Below are 16,108 nucleotides of genomic sequence, written 5' to 3'. Positions count from 1 at the left end.
TAGTTGAACTACTTTAGTTGTAGTTGAACTAGTTTAGTAAGTAAATTAATAAACTAGTTGAACTAGTTGAATTAATAGAACTAATGTATTTTTAGTAAGATAATTAATATAACTAGTTGAACTACTTTATTTTTAGAAAGAACTAGTTTTTTTTCTATTTATAGTAAGTTTATATTTAGTAAGAACTAGTTGAATTAATAAAACTAGTTGAACATGTCATATTTGTTGTTATTTTTTAGTTTAAGCAATTATTCGGGATGTATCAGTGATAACTTATACGGTTTTTGCTTTTGCAGAAATTAAGGAGCCCCTCCATCATCGCCGCCGTCGTCCCCGTCACCGACCCCCTCCGACATCAAGGTGAGACCAGCCAAATATCCATGTATATCTTGTGTTGCTCAAATAGGATATGTGGTTGCCCAAGTTGCCGTTCATGTTCAGTTTACACCTCCGAGTGGCCTATGTTTTGCCGGAGTGTTGATTAATTTCTGTTCCAGAAAATTTCAGGCGCTCGATATGTCCTTTTTTAGCAAAGGTCATGCCGGATTTTTCCGTGAATTCTGGCATGACTTGTGCTAGAATATGTAGGAAATATCGAGTGGCCTGTATTTTCTCGGAAAATAATGATCTAATTTAGGTTTTTTAGTACATATATTTAATTGTACAAGTTTAAACTTTGAATTATGAACATAGGAAATGTCGTACTCGGACGACGACAGTCTCCCGGGGGAGTGCAGCTGGTGCCACGACGATCAAGGTATGTGTGACAAGTTCGTTGAGCTGGACGAAGATCGGTGCTTCAGCATTAAGCTCAAGGAGACCTTCGATGTTGAAACGGTACGCAACAACGACAAGTGTTTTTTCGTAATTAAGCATGACTTCAACTATTTCAATGTCTCATTTTCATCTTTTACAATTCGACTAGCTTATCCCATGCCATGCAAGACGCTATGTCTTGGAGATGATGGGTTTTGAAGACCATGAAAATTTTGAAACAAAGAAAATACACCTAAGGACCCATCATGATATGGATTTTGAAGTAAATATGTGCAATGCTCAGAGCGTAACCCATTTTGGTTGCCAAAATTGGGAAGCACTTTGCAAAATGTATGGTTTTTATGAGGGTATGATTGTTACCATGGATCTTGGTGATCCTGACATCGAGCAAGACAATATGGACATTTGGGTCCTTGTTGATACGCTTCCGATTGTACCGCTATGTGAGTTTCTCAAACATAGTTATTAACTAATTTATATTGTTTATTTAAAAATAGTTGACAGCTTATTTCCATTGACAGCTTATTTTGATTCTTCAAAGACTGTGCGGAAGATGGTAGACAAAACCCACTACACCGATGGCTCCGAATTAACTTATAAGGAGAAAAATCATCTGATCGCATTTTGTACTCTTCTTGAGGATTACAATAACTATTATCGAACTCCTCCAAATTATGGTGAATACGTGCCACTAGTGCACGTGTTGAACCACGGTAACTTCTCTGGAGATACCCTGGTAAGATTTTTTACTATTACAACATCCGTGCATCTTTTGCATACTTTTAAAACTAGTACATCATTGCTAACTATGAAGTTCTTACTATGTTTTTCAACAGAAACTCCCGATGGATTGTGTGCCTCATCTGATGTATCTGAATGGTCGCCTTACTGTTCTGAACATACTGCCAGGTAAATCTAGGGAGCTCACCTGTGCATATCGGATTTCTAAAACCGGTGAACACATGTTCATCAAAGAATGGAAGAAATGTATGGACATTCGCAAGGAGGTTCTTGGAAGTAACATTCAGCGAAAGGCAAATAGTTGACAGCCAATCTCCATTCTCCATAATGGAGAGTCAGGGGCTATCTTGTTTTTTGCTATTTTACCTTAGAAAATGTAGTAGGTCTTAATCAAAGTACTAGGTCCTATGAGGTACAATATGTTTATTATGTGGTAATGTGTTAGAGTTGATGATGAGGAGAACTTGTGATTACGACTAGTGAGGAATTTGCTATGTGATGTCATTGATGAAAACGATGATCTTGAGGAGGTGTTATATGACAATGATGTATTATGATGATAAGTTGTTAATGATATGATGATGATGATATTATTATATCATTGCGTGAAAGAACCGCGGATTAGTTTCAAGTGGATGGACATCCACTTGAAACTAGTCCACGGTTCTTTCACCCCGTGATGTAATAACTCATTATGATGTAAAAACAATCTCTAAATTCCTGTTGTATGAAAACTTGTGTAAAGGTGTATGAATACAACATGAAATAAAAAAGAAATAAAATACTAAATAATAATAGTAGCGCGGGCAAGGGGAAGCGCTACTACTAATTACAGTAGCGCTCCTCTAGAGAAGCGCTACTACTAAGTCAATTTAGCACTAGCGTGGGTGTAGGCACGCTACTTCTAAGCTTTAGCTGTAGCGCCTTATCAGTAGCTCTCTTGCTTGCGCAACTGATAGGCCTAAAACCCGCGCTGCTGCTAGGCTTTTCCCTAGTAGTGCTACATCATGTCCTCTTGCTTAATGTGTTACTCTGTTCTTATGAACTTAATACTCTAGATGCAGGCAGGAGTCGGTCGATGTGTGGAGTAATAGTAGTAGATGCAGAATCATTTCGGTCTACTTGTTGCAGACGTGATGCCTATATACATGATCATGCCTAGATATTCTCATAACTATGCACTTTCTATCAATTGCTCAACAGTAATTTGTTCACTCACCGTAATACTTATGCTATCTTAAAAGAAGCAAGTAGTGAAACCTATGGCCCCTGGGTCTATCTTTTATCTTATAAGTTTCCGATCTACTTTATTTTGAAATCTTTACTTTTCAATCTATATCATAAAAATACCAAAAATATTTATCTTATCTTATTATCTCTATCAGATCTCACTTTCAAAAATTACCGTGAAGGGATTGACAACCCCTTTATTGCGTTGGTTGCGAGGTTCTTCTTTGTTTGTGTAGGTACGAGGGACTTCTGTGGAGCCTCTTACTGGATTGATACCTTGGTTCTCAAACACTGTGGGAAATACTTACGCTACTTTGCTGCATCACCCTTTCCTCTTCAACGGAAAACCAACGCAGTGCTCAAGAGGTAGCAGCCCTCCTGCCTCGTGGCCGCATCGGCTGCTTCTTGATGTCCACTCATAGTCTCCTGGATTGCGTTTGTTCCAAAAAGATCGTTCCCGAAGGTTTCATTCCGTTTGGACTCCGTTTGATATTCCTTTTCTTCAAAACAAAAATAAGAAAAAAAACAACAATTCGGGCTGGGCCTCGGCTTAGTAGGTTAGTCCCAAAAATGATATAAAAGTGTAAAGTAAAGCTCATAAACATCCAAAACGGGTAATATAATAGCATGGAATAATTAAAGATTAGAGATACATTGGAGATGTATCAACCACCGAGGGGGTGATGGGTCGAGGGTCGAGGGGGCACGTCGGAGGAGGAGGCTACGTAGACTCCGGTCCACGAGCCTAGGGTCGACGGTCCTTCATACCACGAGAATCCGATCAACGAACCTAGGGTCGACGGGCCTTCGGCCCATGAGATTTCGGGCCAAGACGCTTGGGCCCACGTGACTCCGCCCCAGGCTACATCTCAGGAGACGTCCGGATGGGGTACCTGGCAGGATCCGCCTGAGTGGTCGAGTGGCCATGCTTATTGTGCCGGGCATCTGGTTTCTGATAGCAACAGCGAAGACGAGGTGGTTGAGGGGGCCACTGTCGGTGTCAAAACCGGCGGATCTCGGGTAGGGGGTCCCGAACTGTGCGTCTAGGCAGATGGTAACAGGAGACAAGGGACACGATGTTTTACCTAGGTTCGGGCCCTCTTGATGGAGGTAAAACCCTACGCCCTGCTTGATTAATATTGATGATATGGGTAGTACAAGAGTGGATCTACCACGAGATCAAGGAGGCTAAACCCTAGAAGCTAGCCTATGGTATGATTGTTGTAATGTATGATGTGTCCTACGGACTAAAGCCCTCCGGTTTATATAGGCACCGGAGAGGGCTAGGGTTACACAGAGTCGGTTACAATGGTAGGAGATCTACATATCCGTATCGCCAAGCTTGCCTTCCACGCCAAGGAAAGTCCCATCCGGACACGGGACGGAGTCTTCAATCTTGTATCTTCGTAGTCTTGGAGTCCGGCGGACGATGATAGTCCGGCTGTCCGGACACCCCCTAGTCCAGGACTCCCTTAGTTGCCCCTGAACCAGGCTTCAATGAAGATAAGTCCGGCGCGCATAATGTTCGGCATTGCAAGGCGGGTTCCTCCTTTGAATAATCCAGAGAAGATCATGAACACCAGGATAGTTTCCGGCTCTGCAAAATAAATTCCACATTCCACCGTAGAGAGAATAAAATGTACACAAACTCAATCTGCTGACGTATTTTGCGGCATGACATCACACCGCTACCAAGCCTTTACTTGAATCGTTTTTTATTATACCACCTCAGCATGTTTGAAGCGGTTTCCTTGGCACGTCTTGTCGAAGCAGAGATCGTGTTCCCCTTATTCCAGGAATCTTATCAATACGGACGTGGGTAACCCAACCGCGCCATTGATGGTGGCGCTTGGGAGATAAGCGAGTTTTACTAGGCTGGTGGGGGACGCATAGTCTTCGCCCGCCTATATATAAGGGATAAGGATCCACCTTTTCACCCACGCCTTCTTCCTCCTTTGCTTACCCACCTCCGCGCACTCAAGCTCCAGCGCCCAAGTTCGCGCATCTCGTCTCAACCTTCTCCGACCATGTCCGGAGGGGGAGGCAAATGGTTGGCTTCCACCGTTAAGGAGGAGCACATCACAAAGCTGCGCAGCGCCGGATACCTTTCTGGCAACATCGCGCATCGGCTGCCCGACGAGGGGCAGCTCATCCCTACCCCCGGGCCCCATGAGAGGGTCGTTTTCCTTCCCCACTTCCTCCACGGACTGGGCTTTCCACTTCACCCCTTTGTCCGGGGGCTCATGTTCTACTATGGCCTGGATTTCCACGTTCTGGCACCAAACTTCATCCTCAACATCTCGGCGTTCATTGTCGTGTGCGAGGCCCTCCTCTGCATCCGGCCCCACTTCGTATTGTGGCTCAAGACCTTCAACGTCAAGCCGAAGGTAGTGAAGGGCACGCTGGCGGAGTGCGGAGGCGCCATGTTGGGCAAGATGCCCAACGTCCTCTGGTTCGAAGGGGCCTTCGTGGACTCCGTCAAGGGGTGGCAATCGGGGTGGTTCTACATCACCGAGCCGCGCGACCCTACGTGGGCGGCGGCCCCCGAGTTTAGATCTGGTATCCCTACGCAGCTCACCTCCTGGAAAGAGAAGGGCTTGTTGTGGGGTAGTTCGACGGAGCTGACGGGACTCCGAGCCTATATCCAGAAGCTGGTGAACAAGAAGCTCAGGCTCGTCGACGTGGTCCAAGTCATGCTCGTCCGCCGGATTCTCCCATGCCAAGAATGGGCATTCAATCTGTGGGTTTGATCCGGAACAGCACCAGGCGCTGAGCGGGCTCTTCGACACGACGTACGAAGGCGCCTGGAGGGTGCTGTTTAAGGGCGCCGAAGCCCCGCATCCGCGACGGAAGATCGCGGATTTCACTCGCAGCATCCTGCTGACGAGGTAAGTGATTCTACCCCTTTACGGGACACTTATTGTAAATAGATTGATTCTAAAAGGGTTTCAATCCCTCTTTTCCTTTGACAGGAATGGATGAAGAAGGCCGAGCAGCTCATCTGCCCGGCTCCCATGCCAGAAGACCCAGTGGGCGCCCGTCTAGTAGGGCTGCTGGTTCCGGCACCGCATGTGGTGCCGGAGAAGAAGGCCAAGAAGGTGGCCACGGGCACTTGAAAGAGTTCCCGTTATCAATCGTCCGACGACGAGGCGGACTCCTCCCCCGAAGACGAGGAGGAGGAAGAAGACTCTCTCCCAGAGGGGGGAGAGAGGAAGAGGAAGGCTTCCCCAACAGGGGAGGCCGAAGGGTCCAAGAGGGGGAGAATTATTCCCCCGGACAGCTCTGCCAACACCGACGTTGGCGACGAGGAGTGGCCTTCAAGGGCCAGGCCTCCGGCGAGATCGTAAGTGTCCGGATCCCTGAATGATATGCAATTTCTTTTGTGTCACATAGTGTCCTACTAATGCCGCATTTTGCCCGCAGTCCGGCCGATGATGATCTCCCCGCTTCATCGAGCGGGTCGTTGGCCCCGTCGGATGTGGATTCTCTTCCGACTGCCTCCACCCCCCGCGCCGATGAGGACGCCGAGGTGGGATCCCGGAAAGGGACCCATCAGGAGGAGGCTCCGGAGGCGCCGCAAGGCAGCCTCCCGGACTTTGCGCCGGACTCTACGCCGGAACCTGCAGTGGTTCCAGAGTCCGGCAGGCGGCCCCTTCGAAAGAAGGGCAAGACCGTGACGCCGGCGGCCTCCGTCCAACCGGAGGCGCCGGACAACTTGCTGGAGGCGCTCAAAGGCGCTTCCATCGAGGAAGAACACCGCACTGTTATGAGTGCGGTGATTCGGAAGGTTCAGCTCGCCAAGAGCGGGCCGACCGAAGCCTGCAATAGCCTTCTAACAGGCTTTGATGTAAGAAGTTAAAATTATGTAATGTAATACCGCATAGACAGTAGCCCCTGATGCTTGGTTCGGTGTTCGGAAAGAAAAGCCGGACTGAGGATCTAAAAAGATATTCGCAGGTTGCTAATAAATTATGTCAATATGGGTTTGCAGGCTGTGCTGCTGACCTCTGCCGCATTGACTGCGGAGGTTGGTGTATTAAAGCAAGATCTCGAGCGGTCCGAGCGAGTGCTCGGCCATGCCAAGAGGCAGCTCGAGGACAAAGAAGGTGAGTAGCACCACTTTGAATTTTTACCTTACAGAAAAAGATTTTGGTTGCAATAAAATAAACAAGGATAATACGTGTATTGCAAGGGCCACGAACGAGGTGGCAGCCCTGAAGGAGGCTGTGTCCGCGGCGGAACGCAGTGCGGCCGCGGAACGGGCAGAGCGAGAAAAGCAGGAGGCACAGGTGGCGGCAGTGCGGCAAGAGCTCCAGGCTCTCATGGAGAAGCATGAGAGTTTGGAGCGCGACTCCAAGACTCGAGAGTCCGAGCTCGCCTCGGCTCTCGAAAGTGCCAAGTCCGCCAAGGCCGAGGCCCGTAAGGCCCTTCAGGAGGTTGAAGATGTGAAGAAGATAGCGGTGGGTAAGGCATTTTTCATGCAAAGCAAGCATGTTAATGTAAACTACCTGACACTTACCCGCATTCGGAGCTCTCCAGGGGCGTTTGCAGATCTGCCGCGTAGTGTATCCGATGCCGCCTTGTTCTACCGTGGCGAGGAGGGGAGCTCAATGGAGAAGGTCTTCTGGTCTCAGTACGCTGAGGCCGGCCATCCGGTGCCCCCAAGCGACCAGCTGAAGCAGCTGGTCGAGCTCCACAAGGTAGCCGAGGAGGCCATGAAGGGCCTTATAGTCCGGCTGTGGCCTGGACAGGCCATGCCTGGGAGCTACTTCGGCCTCGTGCGGCGACTGGTGGATGCGTGCCCCTGGGTGGATGTCATCAAGCGCTCCGCCTGTATTGAAGGTGCTTGTCGGGCCCTTGCCCGCGCAAAGGTGCACTGGGGCAGGCTGGATGCGGAGAAGCTTCTTACTGACCCGCCGCCAGCGGGCAAGGAGTATCGTACGCCCGAAATGTACTATAAGACTGTCCTGAAGGGTGCCCGCAATATTGCGGATGAATGCTCCAGAGATGTAATTATTGAGTAAAAAACTCGTTATGTATTATCCTGTGCGCTGAAAACTTTGTTCATATGCGCTTTAAGCAATGCTTGTTTAATTTAAAATATTACCTTCTGTGCGGCCGTTTATAAAATCTGAGAGATGGCAAGTCTTTGGCTTCAGCCCCCGAGCCGCAAGTGTTGGGGTGTTCGGGATAACTTGAGCATTCTTGTTCCCATTTTTGGGTCCATCTAGGGAGGCGCTCAACACAACGAACAAGGCAACCGGACTTATAATGCTTGAATACTCTCACTTAGCCATAGAATTCTATAATTTTAAATTTCGGCGAAGCCCCTAGTATTCGGAAGACCGAATTTGGGGCGCTATCCATGCCTTTGTCGGACATTATCCGGAACTTCGCTCGAAGCGGCGTGAGTCTTTAGGGACCCGAAAAGACCTCTCGAACAGCGACCAGTCTCTCGCCTTATCGTGCCGGTCAGTTTTAGCTTTCTCCACTGAGGCGCTCGCCCAGCTCAACCGGGGCGCAATCGCAGTGGTTCTGCCAGTGCCACCTTAGCCGACAGAACGGAACGTAAGGTGCCAAAACGTGGGAGCCGGGCAAACCCAACTATTGACCCAAGACATGATTCGGAGCCGATTCATATAATGCTATAAGTTCGGGGTGCCGCACTTGTGAAAGTGTTCGGACTTATCACACCATAATGCGGGGAACATAAGCCCCTGGTGTATTCGGCCGTACCAATAATATACGGGTGCGAGATGTCATTAATGAACATATGTGTAAAGTAATGCAATAACAGGCAAAAACGCTGCATTATTTATTAAAGAGTTCTGCTATGAGTGCGTAATGATACAAATATTGCGGTAAGCAAGGGATTGGACTAATCAAACATGTCCCCCTCCAGGGATGGGCTGCGGACTGGTGGATATAATCAAATTTAATGCTCGTAATGGAGACCACCTGAGTGTTTATCGCAGTCTTCTTTCTTCCCTGGCTGTTGCATTGTGAGTTCGGCGGGTCCACCGCCGGACAGGGCCTCTGGTGAACGGAGTCCTGTGTACATAAAGAAAGAAAATAATAACAAAAAGGAGTGACACACTTGTGAGCCCCTGATGTGGTCGAGCCGTACTCTGGGTCTGTTGTGGTTGTGCCCCTTCCCCTAGGCCCATGGTATCTCCAGAGCGTAATGATGTACGCGGAGGGTTGGTCTTGCAATTATGCAAGGGCTGGGGTTGGGGCCGCATTGCTACGCGTGCTCGGAACGCGCCAGGTAGTCTTGGTTGATGTTGCTCCGGGCGCGTTTGGCCGTGTCCAGCCGTTTAACGACCGGACTCGAATATTGCCTTAAAAGGCTGCTCTGTACTTCTGCTGCGAGACCCGCTGTGTGTTCCTCCGTTCGGAGGGAGCGTTCCGTGTTTCCATTGACCGTGATGACTCCACGAGGGCCTGGCATCTTGAGCTTGAGGTATGCGTAATGCGGTACCGCGTTGAACTTTGCAATTGTGGTTCGTCCGAGCAGGGCGTGATAGCCGCTGCGGAATGGGACTATGTCGAAGATTAACTCCTCGCTCCGGAAATTGTCCGGGGATCCGAAGACCACTTTCAGTGTGACTGAGCCTGTACAATTGGCCTCAACACCTGGTATGACGCCTTTGAAAGTCGTCTTTGTAGGTTTAATCCTTGAGGGGTCTATGCCCATCTTGCGCACTGTATCCCGATAAAGCAGGTTCAGGCTACTGCCGCCGTCCATCAGGACTCTCGTGAGGTGAAATCCATCGACGATTGGGTCTAAAACCAATGCAGCGAATCCGCCATGGCGGATACTGGTCCGATGATCTCTTCGATCGAAAGTGATCGGGCAAGAGGACCATGGATTGAACTTAGGGGCGACTGGCTCCATCGCATATACGTCCCTTAGTGCACGCTTTCGCTCCCTCTTGGGTATAAGGGTCGCGTATATCACGTTCACCGTCCGTACTTGTGGGGGGAAACCCTTCTGTCCTCTATTGTTCGGCGGTCGGGTCTCTTCCTCGTCGTCGCTGTGCAGCCCCTTGTCATTGTTTTTGGCAATTAACTTGCCTGCCTGCTTGAATACCCAACAATCTCTGTTGGTGTGATTAGCTGGCTTTTCAGGGGTGCCATGTATCTGGCATAAGCGGTCGAGTATTCGGTCCAAATTGGACGGACCCGGAGTGGTTCTTTTGAATGGCTTCTTCCGCTGACCGGGTTTGGAGCCTCAGAATCCGGCGTTGACTGCCATATCCTCCTTGTCGTCGCCGTTAATGCGGCGTTTATTTTTGTTTTGACGCGTCCTGCCATTGTGGTCCTTGGTATCCGGACTGCCAGAATTTTTACTGAGGTTGTTGCTGCGAGCTAGCCAACTGTCCTCTCCCGCACAGAAGCGGGTCATTAATGATGTGAGGGCTGCCATGGATTTCGGCTTTTCCTGTCCTAGGTGCCGGGCTAGCCACTCGTCGCGGATGTTATGCTTGAAGTCTGCGAGGGCCTCTGCATCCGGACAGTCGACGATTTGATTTTCTTTGTAAGGAACCGTGTCCAAAATTCTCTGGCCGATTCGTCTAGCTGTTGAATTATGTGGCTTAGGTCATCGGCATCTGGTGGTCGCACATATGTGCCCTGGAAGTTGTCGAGGAATGCGGCTTCCAGGTCTTCCCAACACCCAATTGACACTGCAGGCAAGCTGTTAAGCCAATGCCAAGCTGGTCCTTTAAGCTTGAGTGGGAGATACTTGATGGCGTGGAGATCGTCGCCACGGGCCATATGGATGTGAAGGAGATAATCTTCGATCCAAACCGCGGGGTCTATTGTGCCATCGTAGGATTCAATGTTTACGGGTTTAAACCCTTCGGGGAATTGATGATCCATTACTTCATCAGTGAAGCATAGCGGGTGTGCGGCGCCTCTATATTGAGCAATATCACGACGTAGATCGAGAGAGTGTTGTCTGCTGTGTTCGGCCCGGCCGGAGTTATTGTATCTGGCGCGACGATATTCGTCGTGGGTCGTGGGGCGCCCACGTGATCCATAGATGGATCTGGATTGCCTTGCCTTGTCCTCCAATATATCTCGCAAGTCCGGCGCGTTCCCTCTTGGCTTCGTACTTTTGGAGCGATGCCGGGGTACGGTCTTGGTGGAGGGCCTAGATGCCTCTCTGTCTCGGCCACGGGGTGGTCGGTCGGCCGTATTGTGCGCTGGCGATGAAGCTATGTATGTTTCCTCCTCTAATCGGGGGAGCAACTTGCGTCTTGGGTAGCTTTTAGAGGGTCGTTCGAGTTCATACTCTTCGGCCGCGAGGACCTCGGTCCATCGATCGGCCAACAGGTCCTGATCAGCTTGAAGCTGCTGCTGCTTTTTCTTTAGGCTATTTGCCATGGCGATAAGCCTGCGTTTAAAACGCTCTTGTTCAACGGGATCCTCGGGCACGACGAATTCTTCGTCGTTGAGGCTTGCCTCGTCTTCGGAGGGAGGTATATAATTATCATCCTCGACCTCTTCGTCTGCCGCCCTCTCGTGAGGGCTTGCTTCTGCATCCTCCTACGCTGAATCTTGCTGGAGGGGATTATCTTCGGCACTCTCTGGGGTGTTATTATCTCCTGTGCCTGAATCTCCATTCTTACTGTGGCGGGATTTAGAGCGGCGCCGCTGACGTCGGCGCTTGGGCTGTTTCTTTGAGGAATCTGCCTCCGCTGCTTCTTCACCGTCCCCCTCTTTTGGGGTGTCCACCATGTATATGTCATATGATGAGGTGGTCTTCCAGTGCCCTGTAGGCGCTGGTTCTTGTTTGTCTCCGGCATCGTCGTCCATACCGTCGATGTCCTCGGAGTCGTAGTCTAGCATGTCTGTTAGATCGTCGACAGTGGCTACAAAGTGGGTGGTGGGTGGGCTTTGAATTTCTTCGTCGTCCATATCCCAACCGTCCTGGCCATAGTCCGGCCAGGTCTCTTCGGATAGCGAGAGATGTTTTAGCGAATTTAGGATGTCGCCAAAGGGCGAGTGTTGGAAGATGTCCGCGGCGGTGAATTCCATAACCGGCGCCCAATCAGATTCGATTGGCAAGGGCGTGGGAGGTCCGGAGTCCGGCGGGGAGTCCGGCACCTCGGAGTCACGAGCTTCGTGAGGGACAAGGTTAGTGTTCGGCTCCATCACCATGGAAGTTGCAGCCCCCGAGGCGGTGTCCAACCACCGGTCCTCGATCTGGGCAATCGGCTCCGGACTAAGGGCCGGAGCGGATTCTTGTGCGGCCACCAAGGCACTGTTCGGCGGCAGAGCTAGATCATGCCCATCGTAACAGTGCGACACGCTTGGCTGTGGCTCGAGCCCGTCGAAGATCAAGTCCCCGCGGATGTCGGCCGTGAAGTTTAGGCTCCCGAACCTGACCTGACGGCCAGGGGCGTAGCTTTCGATCTGCTCCAGATGGCCAAGTGAATTAGCCCGCAGTGCGAAGCCGCCGAATACGAAGATCTGTCCGGGGAGAAAAGTCTCACCCTGGACAGCGTTGTTGATTGAAGAAGCCATCGAGCCTATCGGTGACGACACAGAGGAACTCTCAATGAAAGCACCAATGTCGGTGTCAAAACCGCCGGATCTCGGGTAGGGGGTCCCGAACTGTGCGTCTAGGCAGATGGTAATAGGGGACAAGGGACACGATGTTTTACCCAGGTTCGGGCCCTCTTTATGGAGGTAAAACCCTACGTCCTGCTTGATTAATATTGATGATATGGGTAGTACAAGATTGGATCTACCACGAGATCAAGGAGGCCAAACCCTAGAAGCTAGCCTATGGTATGATTGTTGTAATGTATGTTGTGTCCTACGGACTAAAGCCCTCCGGTTTATATAGGCACCGGAGAGGGCTAGGGTTACACAGAGTCGGTTACAATGGTAGGAGATCTACATATCCGTATCGCCAAGCTTGCCTTCCACGCCAAGGAAAGTCCCATCCGGACACGGGACAGAGTCTTCAATCTTGTATCTTCGTAGTCTTGGAGTCCGGCGGACGATGATCGTCCGGCTGTCCGGACACCCCCTAGTCCAGGACTCCCTCAGCCATCGTCTACCAGCATGGTAGTACATGGCTCCCGTCCGTTCCGGCGGCCCGCGAGCAGAGGTGGCTGATTTGGCCTGATGGGACGACATAAGTTCATTTACTCTTTTTGTACCTTTTGCCATCATGTTTTTTCAAATATCTAATGTGTTGGCGCCTTGTCATATTGCAGGGGTTGGGACCATCCTCTGGATGTCCGCAGGCCCAACAAAGTCCTTGGTGTGATTTGCTGGCAAAACTTCCTGGGGTGGGTCACGGTGCCCGGTGAGGGTCAACATCCGGAGCTAGGATTGACCTGGGAGCACTATTTGGCTGCCCCAGCCCCGCCGGAGGAGATCATCGACGGTGTCTTGTGCCACATGAGGGCCGACATGGTGATCAGAACATTTTGGGTAATTTCCTATTTACACAATTAAAAATCTTAGAATAAGCTTAGTTATTGTACTAACCAATGTTGTCTCGTTTGAATGCAGACCTTCTACAGGTGTGTGGAGGGATACGAGGAGGCCTGTGCATAGGTTATTGATGCCAAGTGCAGGCGCCTACTACAAAACTTATGGCACGAGGCTCGGGTGCAGGCTGTTTGAGACTACTTCGCCTCGCGTGGTGTTCGGAAGCCCAAGAAGAAGTGCCACAGAAAGTTTCTGAACAAGAAGGATTACATGAAGGTAATTTCCTATATTCTTAAGGCCTTGTTCTTAGTTTAGTTGATTTGATTCATAGACGTAGCGCTCAAGTTTCTTTTTACTAACTTAGGTGCCCCCGAGATGGTTTGCGGATAAGATGGATTGTTGGGAGGCGTTGGTGGATTCGTGGTGCTCGGACGCATGGTGGTCCGTCCACAAAGAAGCCAAGGACAAGCATGCCCAAATGAAGGTGTGCCACACCATCAAGGCAGCGCCAACTTATTTCAATACGGGCGGAATTGGGTGTATGTGGTTTGCTTCATGATTCATGCAATTCATTCTGTCATGGTAGCTTGAGCCCTTTAGTTAATACTATGGTCCTCTCTTTTAGGTGGTATACATTATGGCACCGGTGCTAGAGGTGTTTGACCTCTATGCCATGGCCCATACTGCCCTGTTCAAGAATGCCAAGGCAATCTCTGCGTCTGACCTTGATAATCGAAAGAACTTCACCAACATCTCCTCCCACAAAAAGTTCGTGAGGTATAGAGATGTGGGAAAGGCGAGGAAATGGGAGGACTTTAACCCGAGCGGGCCGTTTGATTCGGAGCTGGTGATGATATCTGGTGGCGGGAGGTCCCATGGCTCGGTAACCATTGGAGATGGACTTATCCATTGTCCTCGCACTCTCTCAGATATCAAGGAGCGCCAAACGAGCTCGGATCCTGAGATAAGGCCTCGTCCACGGCCAATCGAGCTCGCCTTGTAGGTTAGTTATACACTCAGATTTCTTTCAAGCATTACATTGTGTGTCCAGTCATCGATGATTACAATGCTAACGAGGAGTGGTGTGGCAGGCTGCTCTTCAGAGTGAGAGAGATAGAACCCAGGCGCTTCTTTCGGAGAGGGACTGGGAGGCGGAGGAGAAGTAGCGGGATTTGGAGAGGACGGCAAGGTTGATAGAGGAGGATAGGGCACAGAATGACATGTAGAGCCGGGCCATGTACGAGCTCCCCGTGGTAAGTTTCTTCTGCATATTAGCCAGATCATTCACTTAATGTTCTTTTCATTACTAACTAGTATGACTGACCCGTGAAAAACAAATGTGCAGTCTGTTTTCCAGAAGACCGGTCAGAGCCCTCCACCAATGCCAGAGATTGCTCCGGGGACCACGGCGAGATTAATTTGAATGGTTATTACTTACTATTATTAACATTTGAGTGTCGGCATGCTAACGAGACATTGCAAATGATCTTTGGTGCAGCGTGCCTCGAGACAAGCATCACATGATCCTTCTCCAGGTGGTGGTACTGGCAAGAGCAACGTCGGTAAGTTTTCTCTAGTGTTTTGCTTACCAAATGCATAAAGACCTAGACTTAGCTTTATTTCCTCCAAAATACTTACCATAATGACCTAGACTTAGCTTATCTTCCTCCAAAATGACATAATTAGCTTACTTAGCTCCAAAATGATCTAAACTTAGCTTTGTTTCCTCCAAAATGACCTAAGTTAGCTCTAATATGATCCATTTTACCTAGGTTAGCTCCAAAATGACCAAGTTTACCTAGGTTAGCTCCAATATGATACATCTTACCTAGGTTAGCTCCAAAATGATCCATTTTACATATGTTAGCTCAAAAATGGCATAATCACTTATGTTAGCACAAAAATGACCCATACTTACCTTTATTTCCTCCAGATTGACATAATAAGCTTAGTTAGCTCAAAGATGGCATAATTACCTATGTAAGCTCTAAAATGACACAAATAAGTAATAAGAAGAAGAAAAACAAGGAAGAGGAGAAAAAGAAAGAATAGAAGAAGAAAGAGAAGAAAAAGAAAGAATAAAAGAAGAAGAATGAGAACGACAAAGGGTAAAAACCTTCTTCTTCTTCTTCTTCTTCTTCTTCTTCTTCTTCTTCTTCTACAAAATGACCTAAGTTAGCTCTAATATGCTTAGTTACCTAGGTTAGCTCAATATTGACCTATACTAAGCTGCTTTATATCACAAATGACCTATACTAAGCTGCTTTATATAAAAAATGGCACCATTAGCTAGGTTAGCTCCATTTTACCTAAGTATGCTTAGTTCTTCCTCTTCTTCTAGTCTTATTCTTCTAACTTTCTTTTTTCCCATTTTGCAGATTTCATTCACTTGACGGAAGCTTCCATGGATGGAGTGTTTGGTTCCCCTTTCTGCTTTTCTTTTGTATCGATGAATATTGTGGAACTTGTTATATGGATGTATGGAACTATATATTGGATGAACAATGTGGAACTATTGTAATATGTATGGATGGAACTGTGTGTTGGTTACGTATGTATGATGAAACTTGTGTGTTGGATATGTCATATATTTTGCTGTGAAATTAATTGGATGTAAGAAAAAAAACACAAAATGAGACAATGCAGCATCTTTGCTGTCTACCACCGACGGCAAAGGCCTCTTTGTCGTCTGCCACGGACGGCAAACAGGCCACATGGCAGCATCCTATACAACCTGGGAGTTATGCCATATGGTTTCTTTGTCGCCCGTGGCAGACGGTAAAAGGGAGGCAGTCTTTGCCGTCCGCTGGCGGGCGGCAAAGGCTGTTGTTAGCCACCTAACGTGGCTAATGACTCTGCATTGCCGTCCAGATTCTTTGCCGTCAGCCACAGACGGCAAACCTTC

The 16,108-nt window shown here is 48.9% G+C and overlaps 1 protein-coding gene across 1 annotated transcript in view; it reads left to right on the top strand.

Annotated features, from left to right (window-relative positions):
• The window catches only part of LOC123084629 (uncharacterized), a 42,667-nt gene extending 26,943 nt beyond the window's left edge, over positions 1-15,724 (top strand). Inside the window, exons 12-15 of the mRNA XM_044506122.1 lie at positions 13,829-14,050; positions 14,549-14,611; positions 14,702-14,765; positions 15,582-15,724. Of these exons, the coding sequence (XP_044362057.1) occupies positions 13,829-14,050; positions 14,549-14,611; positions 14,702-14,765; positions 15,582-15,724 (492 nt within the window). The remainder of the gene's footprint in view (positions 1-13,828; positions 14,051-14,548; positions 14,612-14,701; positions 14,766-15,581) is intronic.
• Positions 15,725-16,108: the final 384 nt, after the last annotated feature.

Source organism: Triticum aestivum, chromosome 4A (assembly GCF_018294505.1).
Source record: "Triticum aestivum cultivar Chinese Spring chromosome 4A, IWGSC CS RefSeq v2.1, whole genome shotgun sequence".
Classification (NCBI taxonomy): domain Eukaryota; kingdom Viridiplantae; phylum Streptophyta; class Magnoliopsida; order Poales; family Poaceae; genus Triticum; species Triticum aestivum.
Note: the sequence above shows the minus strand (reverse complement) of the source record. Positions and strands in the feature narration are given on the sequence as shown.